The sequence below is a fragment of the Staurois parvus genome, unplaced genomic scaffold (assembly GCF_062004578.1).
Source record: "Staurois parvus isolate SC_StPar_1 unplaced genomic scaffold, SC_StPar_1.0 ptg000838l, whole genome shotgun sequence".
NCBI lineage: Eukaryota > Metazoa > Chordata > Amphibia > Anura > Ranidae > Staurois > Staurois parvus.
This window is the reverse complement of record NW_028318634.1, coordinates 304,038-325,303: the sequence shown is the minus strand read 5'-3', so window position 1 is coordinate 325,303 and position 21,266 is coordinate 304,038. Positions and strand designations below refer to the sequence as shown.

Below are 21,266 nucleotides of genomic sequence, written 5' to 3'. Positions count from 1 at the left end.
GGAGGAAAGGGTTATTGTTATTATTTATCACTGAGCATATTATTTGTATAGTACAGGAGATGACCAGAGACTGCTGACAGTACAGGAGATGACCAGAGACTGCGGAGACAGTACAGGAGATGACCAGAGACTGCTGACAGTACAGGAGATGACCAGAGACTGCGGAGACAGTACAGGAGATGACCAGAGACTGCTGACATAGTACAGGAGATGACCAGAGACTGCTGACATAGTACAGGAGATGACCAGAGACTGCGGACAGCACAGGGATGACCAGAGACTGCGGACAGCACAGGGGTGACCAGAGACTGTGGATAGTACAGGGGATGACTGCTGACCTTTGGAGAGGGAAGGGAGGTACCTGAATTTGACAGATACCCGCTCCCACTTCCGCGGAGTTGTTCTTTCATCTTACCTGTTCCTCTATCCAGCCACGCGCTGTCTTCCAGGCTTCTGTAATGGCGCTCGGCATGACAGCCGGGTGCCCAGTGCGCATGAGCGAGAAGCACTTGCGCTTTGTGATTGGTCCGGCGGCTTCTGGGATCTGTCATGTGTTCCAGGTGCCGCCTTACCATTCACAAAAAGCACCGCTTCCTGCGCATGCACACTTGGCACCCGGCTGTCATGCCCACACTACAGAAGCCGGGAAGACCGCGCCGCTGGATAGAGGAACGGGTAAGATGAAAGAACAACTCCACGGAAGTGGGAGCGGGTATCTGTCAAATTCAGGTACCCGCTCCCCCCCCCTCCCCAAAGGTCAGCAGTCATCTCTATAAGGTCCCGCTGTAGAGCTGAGCGGCCGGCCCGGTATTCTGTACGGCGGCGGTGGAAATACCGGACCGGCCGCTCCATATTCGCTCCATAAGACGCACTGACATTTTCCCCCCTTTTTTGGGGGGAAAAAAGTGCGTCTTATGGTGCGAAAAATACGGTACTTAAAATACTACAATTTTGGCCGTGTTCAATATATTTCAAAAATAAATTTCAATACATTTGTGAATATATTATTAAAAATATATTCAAAACACATGCTGCAATATATATCAAAGTGTAATTTGGAATGCGTTTACAAGTATATTTAAAAATATATGCTTAAATGCATTTTTTTAGATTCTCAAAAATATCTGGAAAATAGATTTTGAAAAATAAATAGATTTTTAAATATATGCCTATGGAAAATATATTTTAATTTACATTTTTGGAATACATGTTAAAATATATTTGTGTAGGCCAATATATTGTAGATATGTCGCATGAGTGGCTGTTTTTTAAAAGTCAGCAGCTACATTTTTTTGTAGCTGTTGACTTTTATTTTTTTACAGAGTGAGAGGAATTCTGTTTTAAAGAAGAAATTCCAAATGGCCAGTTTACTTAACTAAAGCCACAGTCACATGATGATCCTTCTGTCTCCTGTTTATTTACTTGGGTCCTTCTTCGGGTGTCTGCATCACTGCCTGCTTGATGTGCACACCTCTTAGTGGTTGACCCAATGGCTGTGCCCTCCCTCATATGCTCCAGAGGCAGGATAATGCTTGGGAGCAGTGAGAATACCAATGGCCAATCAAATAGTAAGCAGGGAAAAATGCCTGGTCCCCGGGGCAGGATATTAGCTTTGCTCACGGAGGAAACTGTAACTTTGATCTATTACACTGCGGCTTAGGGAGAGGAGTTTTATTTCCTTTATTGTTTTTATTGGGCTGGGCTTTAAAGTTTACAAGCACAGCTGAATGAATGAATGAAGTGAAAGTTCCATTTCTTTGAAGCTCAAAAATTGTTCTTCATTTATACAATCCAATAAGGGTATAACAGAAGTAAATTTAATACCTTAAAATATCTCAAATGATGGAAACGTCATTGAGCAGAATATATTTTGAGTGAAAAATGTCAAATTCTCAAAAAGTTTTAGAGCTACTGTGACGTGACGTGTGTCCACGTTCCTTCTAATAGCACGTTTAATCTAATTACAGGAAAAGCACTGGTGATGTCAGGTACCTGTTTGAGGAACCCAAGGTGATGAAGGCAGTCTCTTGCATAATTCCTCTCCAAGCTGACCTGGAAGTTAGGACAGAGTCTGTAAGGGTACAAGAATGGCACAGGGGCCAGGTAGCCGAAACTGAAGACTGGAACTTAGGATTGCTGGCATCAGAGAAGCAGATTTACAGCAGGTAAGGCAGCCAGGATGCACCAAATTCCGTTGTGAGTAGAGTCGGGCCACAAGCTAGGTTCAGCTGAGCAGAATGGCACCAAATCATAAGCAGAATCAAGGTCAGGAACAAGCAGAGGTTGGCAGTGTGGTGCAAATTTGATAGACAAAATCTTGGCCAGAAGTCCAGGCCAAGGTTGGTAACAGGGATGAGCAGAAAACATAGCCAGACCAAGATAATCTAGAAGCAGGTCAGACAGAAACTGGGTCAATAACCAAGCCAAGCATGAGATTCAGAAATTGCAGTAAATTAGGACAGACTCCACAAGGGTACAAGAATGGCACAGTGGACAGGATGCTGAAACTGAAGACTGGAACTTGGGATTGCTGGCATCAGAGAAGCAGATTTACAGCAGGTAAGGCAGCCAGGATGCACCAAGTTCCGTTGTGAGTAGAGTCGGGTCACAAGTTAGGTTCAGCTGAGCAGAATGGCATCAAATCATAAGCAGAATCAAGGTCAGGAACAAGCAGAGGTTGGCAATGTGGTGCCAAGCTGACAGACAAAATCTTGGCCAAAAGTCCAGGCCTAGGTCGGTAATAGGGATGAGCAGGAAACATAGACAGACAAGGATAATCTAGAAGCAGGTCAGACAGAAGCTGGGTCAATATCCAAGTCAAGCATGAGATTCAGAAATTGCAGGAACCCATGATGCTATGCAGGTTGAGAATTCCGATACACACCAGTATCTGTAACGGACTTGCCCATACTTTCGCATGCATGCTGCAGCATGTGCACAATGTTGCCCATTTAGCTAGGCGTCTATGCCTTCAAACATGTGCATGTGCCCTAGGGTGGCACAGTCTTTCTCACAGCTGGCATGATTTTCCTGTAGTTTAGGGGTGTCAAACTGGTGGCCCTCCAGCTGTTGCGAAAGTATAAGTCACACCATACCGCTGCCTTTCGAAGTCATTTGTCAGACTTGCAATGCCTCATGGGACTTGTAATGTGGCAACAGCTGGAGGGCTGCAAGTTTGACACCCGTGCTTTAGATACTATTTTGCATAGATAATTCTGCTTATGTGCTGTTTGTCGGTCTTGTACTATTTAATTTGTATTGCACTGTTTAGCATGTCCAAAATGATTTTTTTTCAATTATATTTATTAATTTTTCTTAAAGAAAAGAGGAAGAGTTTTACAAAATCTAGTAAAAAAAACAGAAAGTGCTCAGTATAAAATGGGTATACAACATACAATCCATAGGAGAACATTCTATAAAAGATTCTGTATGGTATGCCCCAAATCACAATCCAAGAAAAGATATGAAATTGAGAGAAAACAGAATCATAAAGAAATATTAGGGTGCAAGGAAAGAATATTGAAATATCCACCCTTGGTAGAAGGGGTGTAGGCATAAACATCCACTGAAGCAGAAATTGCATGTATATCATCCCAATGACATATAAGTTCAAACTAATTTTTTAAAGCCAGATAAAAGCTCAAAATAAAAAAATCAAACAATGGTTTGCCATGGTACTTTTTCTACTATTTAAAATGAATCAATGTTATGTCTTTATTATCAATGTATAAATTGTGACAGATATACTAGAAAGCTCAGAGCCATAAAACTAGTCCATTATATCAACCTGTATGCTATTCCAAAATGTTTCATTTATATTTTGTGTTTACACCAACAACCTTGGTTAGATACTGGAACAAATGTCTGATAGAGCAGGGGCGTTGTTGGTACCCATTGCTGTTCCATAAAAAAAAAAAATATATTTAATGGAAACAGAGACATAAATTATGTCTTTATACTGTATGTTTCATTCTCTTTTGTGAAATATTTTATATAAATAAGATAATTTCTATGATTCACTCAAAAAATGTATTTACAGCCTTTCTGCCAAATACAAATAATACAGTAACACACTTTGCTCAAAATTAGTATGAATAAATTGTATATTGACATTTTATTATGTCTGTGAAAGGTTCTAATTTCATAAGGTTATGGTATATATAGATGTAGTTTGTTGCATTCAGCTAGGCTTGTTTGGTATTGTTAATCATATCTAATTTTGTAACCAAGCAGCTTCTACAGTTCTAATGAGTGCCAGGAGCATATCCCGGTATTTATATCCACACAGTTAACACGGTCACCTTAATCCAGTCACCATGGAAGTTGTCAAGGCAGATGTTGATTTCGCAAGAACATGATGGGAGATGAGAAAGCTTGCAAAACCACCTTGGTATAATTACATAATTACACAATCCAATCACTTTGGTGCTAGGAAGTTCAGGATATGTGTTAATAGTTTGAATTGTATAGTTTAAGTTATGTCAAACTGGAAAAACCATTTCTAAACAGGGGTAGGGGGCCATCTCTACCGAAGCAATTTGTCAGTAATTTACACCTTCAACTTGAATAGTTAACACCCGTCCCAGACTCCATGCTAGTATGGTTATTGAATTATGTAAGTAAAGGATGGTTTCACTAACTTTCCCACCTCCTTTCCTGTTCTTGAGCAATCAACATATGCCTCAACACATTTCACAGTGATTGGATTAAGGTATCTAAGTTACCAATGTATAAATGAGAACATGTTCCTGACACCCATTAGAGCTGATGAAGCTGCTTAGATAAGCAGCAAAACATCTTCCACATTACAGAAAAAGTCCATTCGAGTGTGACAAATTACGTTTAGAAGATATTTTATTGTAAATCTCTTGCTGATAATAGCAAAACCATATTTACAGTAATTTTCCCCATTCTGACCCCTAAGACTCTACTGGAACTTTGCATGTTTATATTTTTAGGAAACAACCTGTGAAGATTGAAAATTTCCACGCAGCATATCAAAAACTGAGAACAAGTGACAACAGACGCCTGATACTTGAGTTTGAAGTATGTAAAGAAGACTTCATTGTCTTATATATCATTGTAAAACTAAGCATGGAATTCATACTTACAATACCATTATTACCTTATGCAGAGTCTAAAGTCTGTTGAAGTTTTGGAGTCCAGATCTACGACCATAAACCTTGCCAAAATACAGAAGAAGCAACTGGATGCCGTTGAGCTATGTAAGCACTTATTTGTATTGTAGGCAGTGTCTTAATGTTGGTTAGCACTGTGGACTTGCAGCTGGACCCTTTCTGCATGTAGATTTTATGTTCTCCTAGGACTTGTGTAGATGTTATGTTCTCCTAGGCCTTGTGTAGATTATCTTCTTCTAGGACTTGTGTAGATTATGTTCTCCTGGGACTTGTGTAGATTATCCTCTTCTAGGACTTGTGTAGATTATGTTCTCCTGGGACTTGTGTAGATTATCTTCTTCTAGGACTTGGGTAGATTATGTTCTTCTAGGACTTGTGTAGATTATGTTCTTCTACGACTTGTGTAGATTATGTTCTTCTAGGACTTGTGTAGATTATGTTCTTCTAGGATTTGTGTAGATTATGTTCTCCTGGGATTTGTGTAGATTATGTTCTTCTAGGACTTGTATAGATTATGTTCTTCTAGGACTTGTGTAGATTATGTTCTTCTAGGACTTGTGTAGATTATGTTCTTCTAGGACTTGTGTAGATTGTTCTTCTAGGACTAGTGTAGATTATGTTGTTTTAGGACTTGTGTAGATTATGTTCTCCTAGGATTTGTGTAGATTATGTTCATTTAGTACTTATGTAGATTATGTTGTTCTAGGACTTGTGTAGACTATGTTCTCCTAGGTCTTGTGTAGATTATGTTCTCCTAGGATTTGTATAGATTGTGTTCTTCTAGGTCTTGTGTAGATTATGTTCTCCTAGGATTTGTGTAGATTATGTTCTTCTAGAACTTGTGTAGATTATGTTCTTCTAGGACTGGTGTAGATTGTGTTCTTCTAGGACTTGTGTAGATTATGTTCTCTTAGGATTTATGTAGATTATGTTCTTCTAGGCTTTGTATGATATATATTCTTCTAGGACTTGTGTAGATTATGTTCTTCTAGGCTTTGTGTGAATTATGTTCTCCTAGGACTTGTGTAGATTTTATGTTCTCCTAGGACTTGTGTAGATTATGTTCTTCTAGAATTTGTGTAGATTATATTCTCCTAGAACTTGTGTAGACTATGTTCTCCTAGGATTTGTGTAGATTATGTTCTTCTAGGACTTGTGTAGATTATGTTCTCCTAGGACTTGTGTAGGTTATGTTCTTCTAGGACTTATTTAGAATACAAAAACAGCAAATTATATAACTTCATTCTACAAGTGCTTGTGTGACCAAGAAGGCTTCCATTATGCCAATTATAATATATTGGAAACCAAACATCAGGATCATTAGTTGCCTGTGCCTCTTCCATGCCAAAGCTGAGCTTCTGAAATTTAGAAAAAACTCTATTTAAATCTATTTATGGACCCATCAGTATAATTAAATGTATTTTGTAATACCCAAAATCTAATTTATATTTGCCTCCCATAGTCATCAAGACAGAAATGAAGAACTAGCACTCTGGGCTTGAAAGCTTTGTATGTTGTCCATATTAACAGCGGGAGCTTTTATATATATATATATATATATATATATATATATATATATATATATATATATATATATGTCTAAGAGGGAGTTTTCAAATTTACAATTAAAAAAAACAGAAAAAAGATGAATAGTCTGTCCATAGATGGATCGACTCTTGGCCGGTCTCTGCTAAACCATTTATGGCCGGCTTAAGCAAGTACCCGCTAGGTCCTGCAGGTCAATCCATACCACTTCAAGCTTTTTATATAGAAGAGAAGAGCATGCATGCATTTATAAATCTATAATGTTTTTGTTTGCTTATAAATGTACTATGTTTTGTTATCACGCACTATAGCCAGTCCAGTCGTGTTTCTAAATGCATTTCAATATATCCTTACAAACTGTGTTATAGATGGTACGTCTCAAGTCAGGACATCAGCTCTTGAAGGTTCAATTTATGGACATATTAGCGCCAGCTATGTTTCTGTAAGTTAATTAAAATGTTTAAATAATTACTTTTTCCATAATATAATTTTCTCCTGTTTACTCAAGCAGAAATGTGCAATGTATTGCAAGATGCTGAGTTCTTACTCTGAATATTATTCTGGAATTTTATGGCTTGCTAAGGTCCAAAAACTGTAAGACATCCCACAAAGAACAATGAGCCGTAACATATCTATCGGTTCTTAAACTTGGACCCTCTATTATCCAACCATTAATGACTGCAAGAGCTATAGATTGTAGTCAGACATTTGCAGACAAAATGGTATAAAGTGAGCGCTCCTAGGTAAGCAGCTAAAGCACTAAAGGTAATCACAGTGTACCCATAAAATGACAAGTAAAACAGAGTGCAGCGCTAAAATATATAAAGTGCTAAAGAAAATGGTCCGTGATTAATATATTGATTCATATGAGCAAGTCCCAAAAGATAGCTGATGAAACCAGGAAACAATGGGGGAAATGCGCACTCACCGGACGCGCATGGAAAATGCGCATATAATTAATATCCACTGGAATCTTTATAGTAGATGAAGAGGGTAAACTTCAATCTGTAGGTCAATCAGCCTGGGAAAATATATAGGAAGTCCGGAGGTCCCCCCTATGTAGTCAGACATTTACTGTCTGGAAGACAGTTTACAGAGCAAAAAATAAATAATGCAGAGGCGATCAAATACCACCAAAAGAAAGCTCTATTTGTGGGAAACAAAGGACAGAAATTTAAATTGGGTGCGGCATTGCATGACGGCGCAATTGTCAGGTAAAGTAATGCAGTGCCGTATCACAAACAATGGCCTGGTGAGGAACGGGGGTAAATACTCTGGAGGGCAAGGGGTTAAAGAAATCCAGGGTCAGCTTATAAGAAGAGTTGTCTGCTGTGTGTGTACATAAGACACTGCAAATACCTTACTAATAAAGCTTCTTTTCCTCTCTTTCAGGGGTATAGATATTCACGGGAGTTTATTGCGGCTCAGAACCCCCAGTCTAATACAGTCGGATATTTCTGGTACTTGATATGGGAGAAACACATACATACGATAGTGATGCTGTCCAGTTGTCAAGAAAATGGCAAGGTACATTGATATCCCGTGTTTTAATATTCTTATATCTGAGCAAAACATACAAATTATAAGGAAAGGATCATTTTCGAAAACAGGGAGTTAAACTGGAACATATCGCATAAGCCAGGTCCATGGACCATTAAAACACAATGCTATGTCATTAAAAAGCAAAGGAGTAAGGTGCCATAATTCATTGCCTACCGATTTAAGTTTTTACCATCGAAATAGTTGAAGACCAAAACCATTGCTAACACAAAGGAGCTGGACCTACATACCCCAAAGCAGACGCACCTTCAGATCTTGGACCTTGCCTGGTCTGGACATGCACCGAATTACCAGCCGTGGGTGCAGAGAATAAAAAGCTCTTAGGGCTTTATGCAGCAGAGGCACCCTTGGTAGTGTGGGGTGGTGGTCATGGAAGAATCAAAGTCATCAAAAATATTGAGTAGACATTTACTGGTGTAGCACCCTCCTAGTTAGCTAGGAGGAGCTATCTGAATATTTTTCAGTCAGAAGGCTGAGTCAAATTTGGGTCAGGGCTGAGAGGTTCTGCAGAACAGTTCTCTGACACCTCTCCCTGATCTAGAGACTTAGAAGAGTCTCTAGAACTCCGTGGGCGGCAGTGAGGAGGAGCTGGCCTGCACTCTTGGGGGATCCTGACTATTTCCCAGCAGGAGGCTTGGCATGGGGTCAGCACAGTTAAACTGGAACATATTGTATAAGCCAGGTCCATGGACCATTAAAACACAATGCTATGTCATTAAAAAGCAAAGGAGTAATGTGCCGTAATTCATTGCCTACCGATTTCAGTTTTTAGCACCGAGATAGTTGAAGACCAAAATCCTTGCTAACACAAAGGAACTGGATCTACATACCCCAAAGCAGATGCAACTGCAGATCTCGGACCTCGCCTGGTCTGGACATGCACAGAATTACTAGCCGTGGGTGCAGAGAAATAAAACTCTCAGGGCAGAGGCACCCTTGGTAGTGTGGGGTGGTGACCATGGAAGAATCAAAGTCATCAAAAATATTGAATAGACATTTACTGGTGTAGCACCCTCCTAGTTAGTTAGGAGGAGCTAGCTGATTATTTTTCAGTCAGAAGGCTGAGTAGCAGCCTGGGTGATAGTCAGCTGGGTCAAATTCGGGTCAGGGCTGAGAGGCTCAGTAGAACAGTCCCCTGGCACCTCTCCCTGATCTACAGTAGAGACTTGGAAGAGTCTCTAGAACTCAGTGGCTGGGGGTGAGGAAGAGCTGGCCTTCACTCTTGGGGGATCCTGACCATTTCCCAAGCAGGAGGCTTGGCATGGGGTTAGCACAGCCCTTAAAGTGGCTGAGCCTTGTCAGCAGCAGAAGAGTTCAGGTGGAAGATGTGAGGAAGCTGAGATGCAGGAGCTTGGGAGGGGACCCAATGGGAAGGGACCTACCTATAGGCAGAGTGCTGGAATACAGGAAGGTTCAGGACTTCATTGACCCCCACATCGAGGACCATCTGTGCAGCATGGAAGGAGCGGTCCAGCAGAAGGCCTGAGAGCAGCCACTGACCTATCAGCTCACAGACAAGGAACTGAGTGAGTAGACCTACTCCTCCTGGACCAGTAAGGGGAAAGAGGCAATCTAGTGGGAAACTGGATTAGCTTTCTTACCCGGGACTATTTCACTCTGCAGTGGCAGGCACTGGAACCCTTGTCCAGGGATTTACCCAGTACAGCTAGATGAGGAGGGAATTCATCTGGGGTCTACGGTGGTACACCAGGAGATGCTGGCTAGCTCTCAAAGTTGAAGTTATACTCTGTAAAGACTTGTGCTTACTGTAGTTGCTAAGGAGTTTGTCCTCAGTTGCAGCTCCATTGGGCATCCCGTACACCCCTTACCCTATCCAAGTTCAACACCCTGTAACAAAACAAGTTTACAGACTATTTATTGAGTCTGAATGCAAGTCTGTGAAGGTAATACGTTTTGCCTGGCTGTGCAGAACTATAGGGGGACCCAAATCTCTAGGGATTTCTAAGGGGGTAGTGCTACACTGGTAAGACCAAAGACATCTTTCTTGGCTAATACACTACATCACCAGTTTATGGAGTGCTTCAAAGAGGTTCAGTGTCTCCTCAGCACAAACACCAAGCAACCAGGAGGCATTGAACCTCTGTGAAACAACACATAAACTGTTGAAGTGGTGTACTAGCCACAAAACTCATTTTTGGTATTACCAATAAATGTCTATTTTCTCTACCCATCACCCTAACATCTCTCCTGAGAAGCTAAGGTTGGCTCCCCCAGAGGCATTGAGTGCTACCACCCACTTATTGCATGAAGACAGGGATATTCTCCACATGACAAACTGGAAGATGGCATTTTACCATACATTTTGATTACTTGCAACCTTACCAAATGTACAAATTACCAAATGCTCTAATTCCATATGGCTGCCAAAGCACCACAACACAGACAAAATGGACATCTTTGACTTTCTTTGGTGCACTACAAACAGGAATGGTGCTAGATTATTTTGCGCCCAGTAGATCAGCAATTTTTTATATACTCAGACGAGCCCGTCTGGCACCAACAACCATGCTATGTCACTTAAATCCCCTTTCTTCCCCATTCTGATGCTCAGTTTGAACTTCAGCGTGTCGTTTTCACCATGTCTAGATACCTAAATGCATTGAGTTGATGACATGTGATTGGCTGATTAGTAATTTGTGTTCCTAAGCAATTGAACAGGTGTACCTCATAACGTGGTCGGTGTGCATGTATCTGTCTGTCATTATACTGTAAATAAGTGGGATAAGGAATATTAAAGGCAAATTTGTTTTTATTACATTTTAAACAGTTTAACAATACAAGACATGAGAAAAAATTAAAACAAGTGCAAATAGACATACATAAGAAAGACCATAACACAAATGTGATGATGATCCATATGAATAGGTGAAAATGGTTTCATACAAAAAAAAAAAAAGAAAAATGGAAGGATCAATAACATAATAGCATGTATTACGGAGATATGAATAAATATAGTGTCGAGGAGGGCATCCCCGATGAGATGTAGGGAACAAGAATATGAATCCAAACAAAAACAAAACAAAACAAGAACAAAAAAAAAGGGGGGGGGAGAAAATAGAAGAAGAGTAAAAAGGAGGTCATTTGGAGAGATATAGAAAGATGAGAAGAGAGGGGATCGGGAGACGAGGATGGCAAAAAGCTGTCCTCTTCTAGGATCCCATCAGGGTGACCCCACCAGCCGCACCTGGTATGAGCCGCAGGGCCACACCGGCGGACCCCCTGGAAAAATTGAATCGGGGGAGCAAGCACAATTTTGTCAGGGTCCGACAGGGGAGCACATCTCATGAAAAGTCGAAGAGGAGGAGAAATGGAGCCAGACCGACCACAGTAACTTATATTTATCGCAGGTATCATTGGCAAACACCAGCATTTCCTCCATACTCATGATATCATTGAGCACAGAAATCCACAGTGGAAGAGGTGGGGGGGTGGTCGTTTTCCAGAAGAGGGGTATCAATTGATGGGCCGCAGAGAGAAAAAAGCGCAATAGACTTTTCTTTTGCATTGCCAGTGAGCCAGGTAATATAGAGAGTAGAGAAATCTCTGGTGAAGGGGCCAAGGACTCACCATAGACCCTGTTATAAAAACCTGTCACCAGAATGGTTGTATTTGGTCACAATCCCACCAAATATGGAGCTGCGAGATAAGGAATATTAATTGTCCTTTTTAGGTATGCAGTGAACAATATTGGCCCTCCAGAGAAGCTAAGGTATTTGGTGACATCATGGTGACTTTTGTATCAGAAGACATTCATCGTAACGGGACTGTCCGAAACCTACTGGTGACAAATGTAAGTAGATTCAGTAGAACATTGCAGGATGCAGATATCATAAGGCGTTCTCTTTTAATTTGTACACACCGTATAATGTATCTAATAAAATTCACTTTTCTAACTTAGCTTAAGAGCAATGAAAGTCGTCAGGTGCGACAATTCCAATACACTTTGTGGACTACCAGTTGGGACTTCATTGACCGAGATGTCCTCATGAAGTTTGTCAGCTCAGTTCAGCAGTACAGAAGAAAGAATTCTCCTAATTACCCCACCTTGGTGCACTGCAGGTAGGTATTCTTGATACGAAGGGTCAACCACAATGGCTGTATCTGGTATCCATGGGAAGGTGCATCACATGCTTGTTTCTTTCGTAGCAAAGGCATTTCTCCAGCTTCATGCTAGTACGATTCTTCTACAAAGCCAAATAATGGCCAAGAAAATGACACTTTTTATGGCCTTGCTATAAGAAGAGATGTGAATTGCTAGAGAATATCTCAATGGATCCATTGAAGGGTATAGAAAGCTGCCAAGTGGTTAAACCCATGCCAGCCAACAAAACTCTTTAAAGCACGTTCCATTTTACATTCAGCCCAGCGATGGCTGCACAGCCCTTTTTTCAGTACAGGTTTTTTTTTTAAACCCTTCGCTGTCAGGGCCATTTTTGTGAGTTTTTTTGCACACATAAAAAAAAATCATTTTAGGCCTGAAGATTAGTTAAAAACCTCCAAACATAAATGTTCTAAAAGCAGACATCCTGGAGAACAAAATGTTGGTAGTTCCAGTTGTTTATATAACATGATATTTGTGCAATAGTTTATCAAACTTAAAATTTTCAGTAAAAAAATGCGCTAAAGTTAATTTTAATGATATACAGTACTGTGCAAAAGTTATAGGCAGGTGTGAAAACATGCTGGAAAATAAGAATGATTTCATATATATATATATTTTAATAGTTTGTTTTTTTTTAATCAATTTACAAAATGTAAAATGAGTAAACAGAAGAAAAATCAAAACCAAATTAATGGTTGGTGTGACTACCCTTTGGCTTCAAACCAGCATGAATTCAATTCATCAAGCTCTTTTGAAGAAGCACAAAGAAAGGGGCAATGTTGAGGACCGTAGGTGCAGTGGTCAGCCAAGGAATCTTAATGTAGCAGATGAAAGACACATCATGCTTCCCTTCAACAATGGAAGATGTCCAACAGTGCCATCAGCACAGAACTGGCAGAAACCAGCAGGACCCAGGTACACCCAACTACTGTTCGGAGAAGTTTGACCAGAAGTGGTCTTCATGGAAGAATGGCAGCCAAAAAGTCATACCTCCAATGTGGAAACATGGCTAAGTAACTCAACTATGCTCAAAAACATAGGAACCGGGGTGCAGGAAAATGGCAGCAGGAGCTCTGGACTGCCCGCATAGAAGAAAAATATATATGAAATATATTTTAAAAAAATATATATATTGAGGGGACATCAGGGGTCTTTTGGTCTTTTAAACACCTGACATCTCAGCTGCCTTCCAGTGAAGCTGCAGGGAAAGTGAAACTAGAAACTGGAAGTGACTTTATACACCTTGCTTCTGGGTTCTTTACAGCTAGGGGAGATCAGTAAACCGATGTTCGTTGGTCTCCCTTACCTGTACCCAGGGTGAGGGGCCCGCAGATGAAACTTTACGCTTGGTAACCCGCTGCACTAATATCATGCATCAAATAACATTGTAACCTTTTCCATTTTATTTTCCATGGTGTCTGCTTTCAGAAAATACGTCATGTTTTGGGGGTTCAGTCCTAAAATATCTTTTTAAACATGGGTGCAGAAAAATGCAAAAATTGGCAGTGAAAAGGTGGGGAAGCCCTACTGCAAGGGTTGTTTTTTTTCCACATTCTGGGAGTTCACCTTTAAGGCTCATTTTACACTGCTGAGACCCAAAAGAAATGCGACATGCTTGCAACTTTTGTCATTTAAAGGAGAAGTACAGCCAAAGCTCTTTTGGCTGTACTTCTCCTGTGGATCACGGGCGTGCAGTTCGTTCTGCACTCCTGTGACCCATTTTCAGTTGACAGTGGGCTGAAGCTGCTGTCGCCTGACATCACTCAGCCGGTCCAGGAAAAGATCCCAAATTCAAAAGTCAGGATCAGGGACAGACTGACCATTTGGGCCCTCGGGCACTGCCAAAGGGTCCGGGGTTAGTAGGGGGAGATGCCCCTGGTACATTTATAGGCTTTTTCATAGGGTTTTTTGGGTATGGTTTGAGTGTGGGTGAGGACACGGGGCCCCATGATCCCCTATTGCCCGGGGGCCCCGTGAGTTGTCAGTCCGCCCCTGGTCAGGATCCACCCCAGAGTCTGAATCAGCAGTTGGCTCGGCCTCTGAGAGCCTGAACCTGAGCCGGCCGCTCCCTCCCCCTCCACACAGCCCAGTGCTCCAGTGAGCACATGGGGGGGCAGCATAGCAGCGAACGGTGACTGACAGTCATCGCTCTCTGCTCACAGCGGCTGTGAGATCAGAGGACTTGTGATTGCTGAGTTCTCATCCACCTAGGTAGAGGGGCGTATTTATCACAAGGCAAACAAAGCATTTGAATAGGGTGGAATTTTTCAGGGGTCAGCACCGCCCCCGGAAGAAGGGATGGGCAGCACAGGGACCAGGTGGGATCCAAGAGAGGCTGTGGGCTGCTTGACAGTGTATGCAGAGCCCGACTCTTGTTCCCGGGGATGTCCGAAGCTGTGAAGGTGAGTGAAGTTCTCCCTCTCGCCGCGGCGGGGGGTGGCCAGTGTATGGGGGGTGGTGGTAGAGGAAGGCTGTCTTGCGTGGGGTTGGGGAGGGCTGGGGTGTTGTTGGTCATTGTCAGGCTCTCTTCATGGGGGAGGGAGGTGTTGGTCAGTGTCAGGGTCTCTCCGTGGGGGGAGACAATTTTTGTGTTGCCTAGGGCAGTGGTGTATTTAGGTTTTGTGCTGCCCTAGGCAACACAAAAATCATAGAGAGCCTGACATTGACCAACAGCACCCCTGCCCCCCACCCGAGAGAGCCTTCCACTACAACTGCCCTCCATACACCAGCCACCATCCCCCATGGTGAGAGAGAGAAAGACGCTCACCTTCACAGCTCCATACATCCCCGGGAACAGGAGTCGAGCTGTGCATACACCGACATGAAACTCGCAGCCTCTCTCGGAACCCACCAGATCCCACCAGATCCCCATGCCGCGTGTGTCTCTTCTTCCATCCCTTTACTTTTTTACTATTTATTTTCTATTTATACTTTTGCATGTATTTTTTCACAATGTACATATTGCGTTTTATCAGCTCTGGAGCCTGCAGGTCGGGAATCTTCATCGCTCTGGATTGGATTATAACCCAGCTGGAAGAGGAGAATGCTGTGGATGTGTATGGAATCGCTCATTGTCTGAATCAGCAACGACCATTATTGGTGCACACGGCGGTACGGTGATAGTTTTAAGATCACTTTAGATTTTTAGGAGTATGTGATTTGTCTACATTTGCCTCCTGTTCTCCTTCATAGCAGCAATCTCCATGATCAGATGTGGCCCTTTGCTTGTATTTATCCGGCCCTTAGGGCACTGTTTCTCCCCCTGATACAAGGCATTATTCCTCCTACTGACACCAACAATGGAGCACTACAGTTTTCATCCCAATGACACCGATGATGGAGCACTTTTCCCCCACTGATACCAATGATGGGGCACTATTCCTCCCATTGATACAAATGATGGGGAACTACTCCCCCCACTGATACCAATGATGGGGAACTACTCCCCCCACTGATACCAATGATGGGGCACTATTCCTCCCACTGATACCAATGATGGGGCACTATTCCTCCCACTGATACCAATGATGGGACACTATTCCTCCCACTGACGCCAATGATGGGGCACTATTCCTCTCACTGATACCAATGATGAGGCACTATTCCTCTCACTGATACCAATGATGGGGCACTATTCCTCCCACTGACACCAATGATGGAGCACTGTTCCTCTCACTGATACCAATGATGGGGCACTATTCCTCCCACTGATACCAATGATGGGGCACTATTCCTCCCACTGATACCAAGGATGGGGCACTATTCCTCCCACTGATACCAATGATGGGGCACTATTCCTCCCACTGATACCAATGATGGGGCACTATTCCTCCCACTGATACCAATGATGGGGCACTATTCCTCCCACTGATACCAAGGATGGGGCACTATTCCTCCTACTGATACCAACGATGGGACACTTTTCCCCCCACTGACACAAATGATGGGCACTATTCCTTCCACTGACACTAACAATGGGGCACTATTCCTTCCTCTGACCCCAATGATGGGGCACTATTCCTCCCACTGACAACAATGATGGGGCACTATTCCTCCCACTAATACCAATGATGGGGCACTATTCCTTCCTCTGACCCCAATGATGGGGCACTATTCCTTCCATTGACCCCAACGATGGGGAACTATTCCTTCCACTGTCACCAACGATGGGACAATATTCCTCCCTGTGAAACCATAGATGGGGCACGATTCCCCTTACTAATACCACAGATGGGGCACTATCCCTCCCACTGACACCAGTGATGGGATACTATTCCGTCTACTGGCACCAATGATGGAGAACTATTCTTTCCACTGTCACCAATAATGTGTCACTATCCCTTACACTAACACCACTCATATGAATACCTCCTACTGCCCACAAGCATTGTGTAATTATTTTACCCCCCCGCAGACCACCAAGTCTGAGGCATTTTCTAATCCCACTGGCCACAATCTCACCCCCCCCCCCCCCCCCCGCCCCTAAAGTCTGAAGAACTGGCACTTTGCTTAGGCAGTTTGGAGAACCCTGCTTTATAGCCTTGAAAAAAAGTCTGCTGCCCCCTGGAAAAGGCAAATTCTAGAGCATACAAATGTAGATTTTAATATATGAAGTGGGCCAATGGCTATCCAAATGGACTAACCCACATGGAAGAAAAATATATTTGAAATATATTTAAAAAATATTCTTCCCAAGTATATTGCCACATATTTGAAATGCTACAATTTTGTCCATATTCAATATATTTCAAGTGAATGAGGCCGCCCTGCAAGTGCCTTGCAACCTTGCGCAGTACAGCAAACAAGGGGTTAACCACTTCCCGTCCGGTCCATGTATATAAACGGCCAGATCAGAGCAGTGCAGAAGCGGGTGGCCATTTATAAACATCCTCCCTGCTCCCCACCTGTGCGAGATCCCCTGGAGTGTGCAGCACTGCGATTGGTGCCCACCGTGTCTGGTGCCCTCTGCGTGAGGTCCTGACCATGTGATCACTGATTGGCCAATCAGTGATCACATGAACAGTAGTAAGCAAGATGTCACTTCTGACATCATTGCTTACTATGTGTAAAATCGGGGAATGATCACAGAGGTCACATGGTACAGGGCCATTCACAACTGCCTTGTACCATGTGACAAGCTGTGACAAATCACAGCTCTCACAGTATTTCTCAATGGCTGCAAGAATGCAGCCAGAGAGAAGGAGAAATGATTGCGCTTACAGCCTTTATGGATGTAAAAGCAGTGTAAATTAAAAAAAAAAAAAATCTTCATCACCCCCCACAAGTAGTAGTGTCACTATGGTGACACTGTACTGCTAAGGTGACAGCATGTAAAAAAAAAACAAATAAGAATATAAAAAACTAAAATAAAAATGTTAAAAAAAATTTAGAAAATTTGCTAAAAAAAAAAGCTGAATACATTTTGGCACTGTCACACTTTTAATGACAATTGCGCGGTCATACAACACTGTACCCATATGAATTTTTTTAGCATTTTTTGAGACAGATAAAACTTTTTCTTGGTGGTATTTATTCACCACTGGGATTTTTATATTTTTTGCTATATAAATGAAAAAGTCCATATACAATTTTTGCATATAAATAATCTTTCTTCATAAATCTTGGACAAAATGTATTCAGCTATCTTTTTAGTAAAAAAATAAAATAACCCAAATTAGTTTATAACCAAAAATGATAATTTAAAAAAAAAAAATTTACATTTTTATTTTATTTTGGTATATTATTATTTATGTTTTTTTCTGTTTTTTTTTTTTTAACATACTGTCACCCTAGCAGTACAGTGTCACCACAGTGACACTGTACTACTTGTGGGGGTTGATGAAGATTTTTTTATTTTTTTACACTGATTGCTTTTACACCCATAAAGGCTGTAAAAGCAATCGATTCTCCTTCTCTTAGATTGTAAGCTCCAAGGATCAGGGCCCTCCTAACCCTCTTGTATTGAACTGTATTGTTGCTGTATTGTCTCCCATTATATTGTAAAGCGCTGAGCAAACTGTTGGCGCCAGGGGCGGACTGACAACTCATGGGGCCCCCGGGCAATAGGGGATCATGGGCTCCTGTGTCCTTGCCCAAACTCAAAAAAGCCTATGAAAAAGGTACCAGGGGCATCTCATGGGGCCCCCTACTGACCCCAGGCCCTCGGGCAGTTTCCAAATGGTCAGTCCCCCCTGGTTGGCGCTATATAAATCCTGTATAATAATAATTCTCTGACTGCATTCCTGCAGCCATTGAGAAATGCTGTGAGAGCTGTGATTGGTCACAGCTTGTCACATGGTACAAGGCTATTGTGAATGGCCTTGTACCATGTGATGTCTGTGATCATTCACAGATTTCACACGTAGTAAGCAATGATGTCAGAAGTGACATCTTGCTTACTACTACTCATATGATCACTGATTGGCCAATCCGGAGGACACAGCGGGGACCGCAATGCTTTGCCGCGTGCTCCCAGGGAGAGCGCACAGGCTGAAAATGCGGGCGCCGTTTATGAACGGCAACCCGCTGCTGCACTGCTCCCGTCCGGCCGTTCATGTACATGGGCAGGGAGGGAAGTGGTTAAGGTTGCCTTCCCCTGGGCTAGTTGTCTGTCTGGGGTTCAGCCTTCTCTGGAGAGGACTTGTAATAGGCTGCAAATATGTCTTGTGTGCAAAGGTTCATTATATAACTTTTCCTGTTTTAGGATCATTACATGTTCTTGTACCAGTGCACTCTGGAATTAGTCATACGCCGAACAGAAGAGATAAGTGGTTTCTACGAATACTCTGAGCAAATAAAAGAAGCGTCCGTGTAAAAGAAAATACGTTCCTCGCTCCCTAGGGACAGAAAAGGATGTATAAAGTGTCTACGAAGAGATTCTGAGCTTTTAAAGGGGGACTTTCTTAATGAGATTCTATTGACTGTATTGTGTGAGATGTATTCTGATCTGCTCCTTTTCAGACTTTGTATATAATATATTACCTCAAGGTGTAAGCAATTCTATTGTAACCAGTTTGTGCATATGAAAAGTAAATACAACTAATAAAATACAATAAAACCTTTCAAATAACAATTTCAACAATAAAAATATCTTTTTGAACTCTTAGGCCCCATGTACATGGGACACTTCTGAACGATGGAAACTGACTGCTGGAAACTGTAGGTTAAAAAACATCTGTTTAGCCGCGTTTGCATAACGTGTTTATGTGCGTTTGCACTTAGAAGCATTTTTTAGAGATAAGCTCAGGAGAACCTCCCAAATGCCCAGAATGTACTGAAATGTGGTAAATTATTAACTATTTCAGACTGTTTCAGAGAAATACAGAGAGTAGAAGCAGAGACAGCAGTATGTGTTGAGATTAGCTTAGTTGTGAGTGGCTCATTAACATTTCTTTTGTTTCCAAGGGTGGGAAAGGTGTCTGGTGGAGGGAGTCATCAAGGCCACCTGGCAAGGGATCTTCATGAGGAATTTGAGGTGTGAATGGTCATTAACATATCTTTTGTTTCCAAGGGTGGGAGAGGTCTGAGGTGTGAATTGGTCATTAGCATATCTTTTGTTTGCAAGGGTGGGAGAGGTCTGAGGTGTGAATGGTCATTAACATATCTTTTGTTTCCAAGGGTGGGAGAGGTCTGAGGTGTGAATTTGTCATTAACATATCTTTTGTTTCCAAGGGCGGGAGAGGTCTGAGGTGTGAATTGGTCTTTACAATGTGTGACAAGCTTCCTAGGAACATCCTGTGATGTTTTGTCCATCCGAGTACATTGAAAACTCTTTGCATGCATTTTCATGATGAAAAAAGGCTCTGGACAGCATCAGGAACTGGAAGAGTTAAAAAAAAAATTCAGATGCAAACGCTTAAAAATGCGATTTGCCACGTTTACAAGCGTTTTGCGTTTGAAACGCCGATAAAATCGATTGCACGGAAGTTTGGTGCGTACAAAAAAACGAATGGAAACTCAAATGCCTGTAAATGACTGTAAACGACGATGTGTACATGGACACATAGGAAAACATTAGGGAGAGTTCAGGGGCTGCTGAAAAAAATGCTGAACAGCTCCTAAATGTGAGTTTATCAGCTGCAGTGTACATGGAGCCTTAACGCTGCTCCAAAAAATGAAAGGAACACTTTGAAAACCCATCAGATCTCAACGGGGAAAATCTCCTGCTGGATCTCTATACTGACATGGACGGGGTAATGTGTTAGGAATGTAAGGATGCTCCATCGTTTGATGGAAATGAAAATTATCAACCTACAGAGGACTGAATTCAAAGACACCCCAAAAATCAAAGTGAAAAAATGATGCAGCAGGCGAGTCCATTTGGCTGAAATTTCAGTGCAGCAACTCAGAATGGTCCTCAGTAGTTTTTATGGCCCCCACGTGCTTGTATGCATGCCTGACAACGTCAGGGGAGGCTCCTAATGAGACCACGGATGGTGTCCTGGGGGATTTCCTCCCAGATCTGGACCAGGGCATCACTGAGCTCCTGGACAGTCTGAGGTGCAACCTGGCGGCGTCGGAAGGACCGAAACATGACATCCCAGAGATGTTCTATTGGATTTAGGTCAGGTGAGTGTGGGGGCCATTCAATGGTATCAATTCCAGTGGCAGACCTGCCATTTCTGCTGTTCAATGGTAAATGCCAATCCAGCTCTATGGTGCCGGGCAGTGAGCACAGGGCCCACTAGAGGATGTCGGGCCCTCAGGCCACCCTCATGAAGTCTGTTTCTGATTGTTTGGTCAGAGACATTCACACCAGTGGCCTGCTGGAGGTCATTATGTAGGGCTCTGGCAGTGCTCATCCTGTTCCTCCTTGCACAAAGGAGCAGAAACCGGTCCTGCTGATGGGCTAACGACCTTCTACTGCCCTGTCCAGCTCTCCTAGAGTAACTGCCTGTCTC

At 42.4% G+C, this 21,266-nt stretch overlaps 1 protein-coding gene across 1 annotated transcript; it reads left to right on the top strand.

Moving 5' to 3' along the window:
- The first annotated feature begins 1,971 nt into the window (after positions 1 to 1,971).
- On the top strand, positions 1,972 to 19,438 carry LOC149443708 (receptor-type tyrosine-protein phosphatase eta-like). Its single transcript, XM_089655376.1, has 9 exons — positions 1,972 to 2,165; positions 4,959 to 5,046; positions 5,135 to 5,225; positions 7,052 to 7,125; positions 8,076 to 8,210; positions 11,935 to 12,054; positions 12,163 to 12,323; positions 15,342 to 15,477; positions 19,070 to 19,438. The coding sequence occupies exons 1-9, from the start codon at positions 2,014 to 2,016 to the stop codon at positions 19,178 to 19,180; spliced, it is 1,068 nt and encodes a 355-aa protein (XP_089511502.1). The 5' UTR covers positions 1,972 to 2,013; the 3' UTR covers positions 19,181 to 19,438.
- The last annotated feature ends 1,828 nt before the right edge of the window (positions 19,439 to 21,266 follow it).

Coding starts and splice junctions, on each gene's coding strand:
- LOC149443708 (XM_089655376.1), top strand. CDS start 2,014: ATGAAGGCAGTCTCTTGCATAATTCCTCTCCAAGCTGACCTGGAAGTT. Junction 2,166..4,958: donor GAGAAGCAGATTTACAGCAG/GTAAGGCAGCCA, acceptor TTATATTTTTAG/GAAACAACCTGTGAAGATTG. Junction 5,226..7,051: donor ACTGGATGCCGTTGAGCTAT/GTAAGCACTTAT, acceptor ACTGTGTTATAG/ATGGTACGTCTCAAGTCAGG.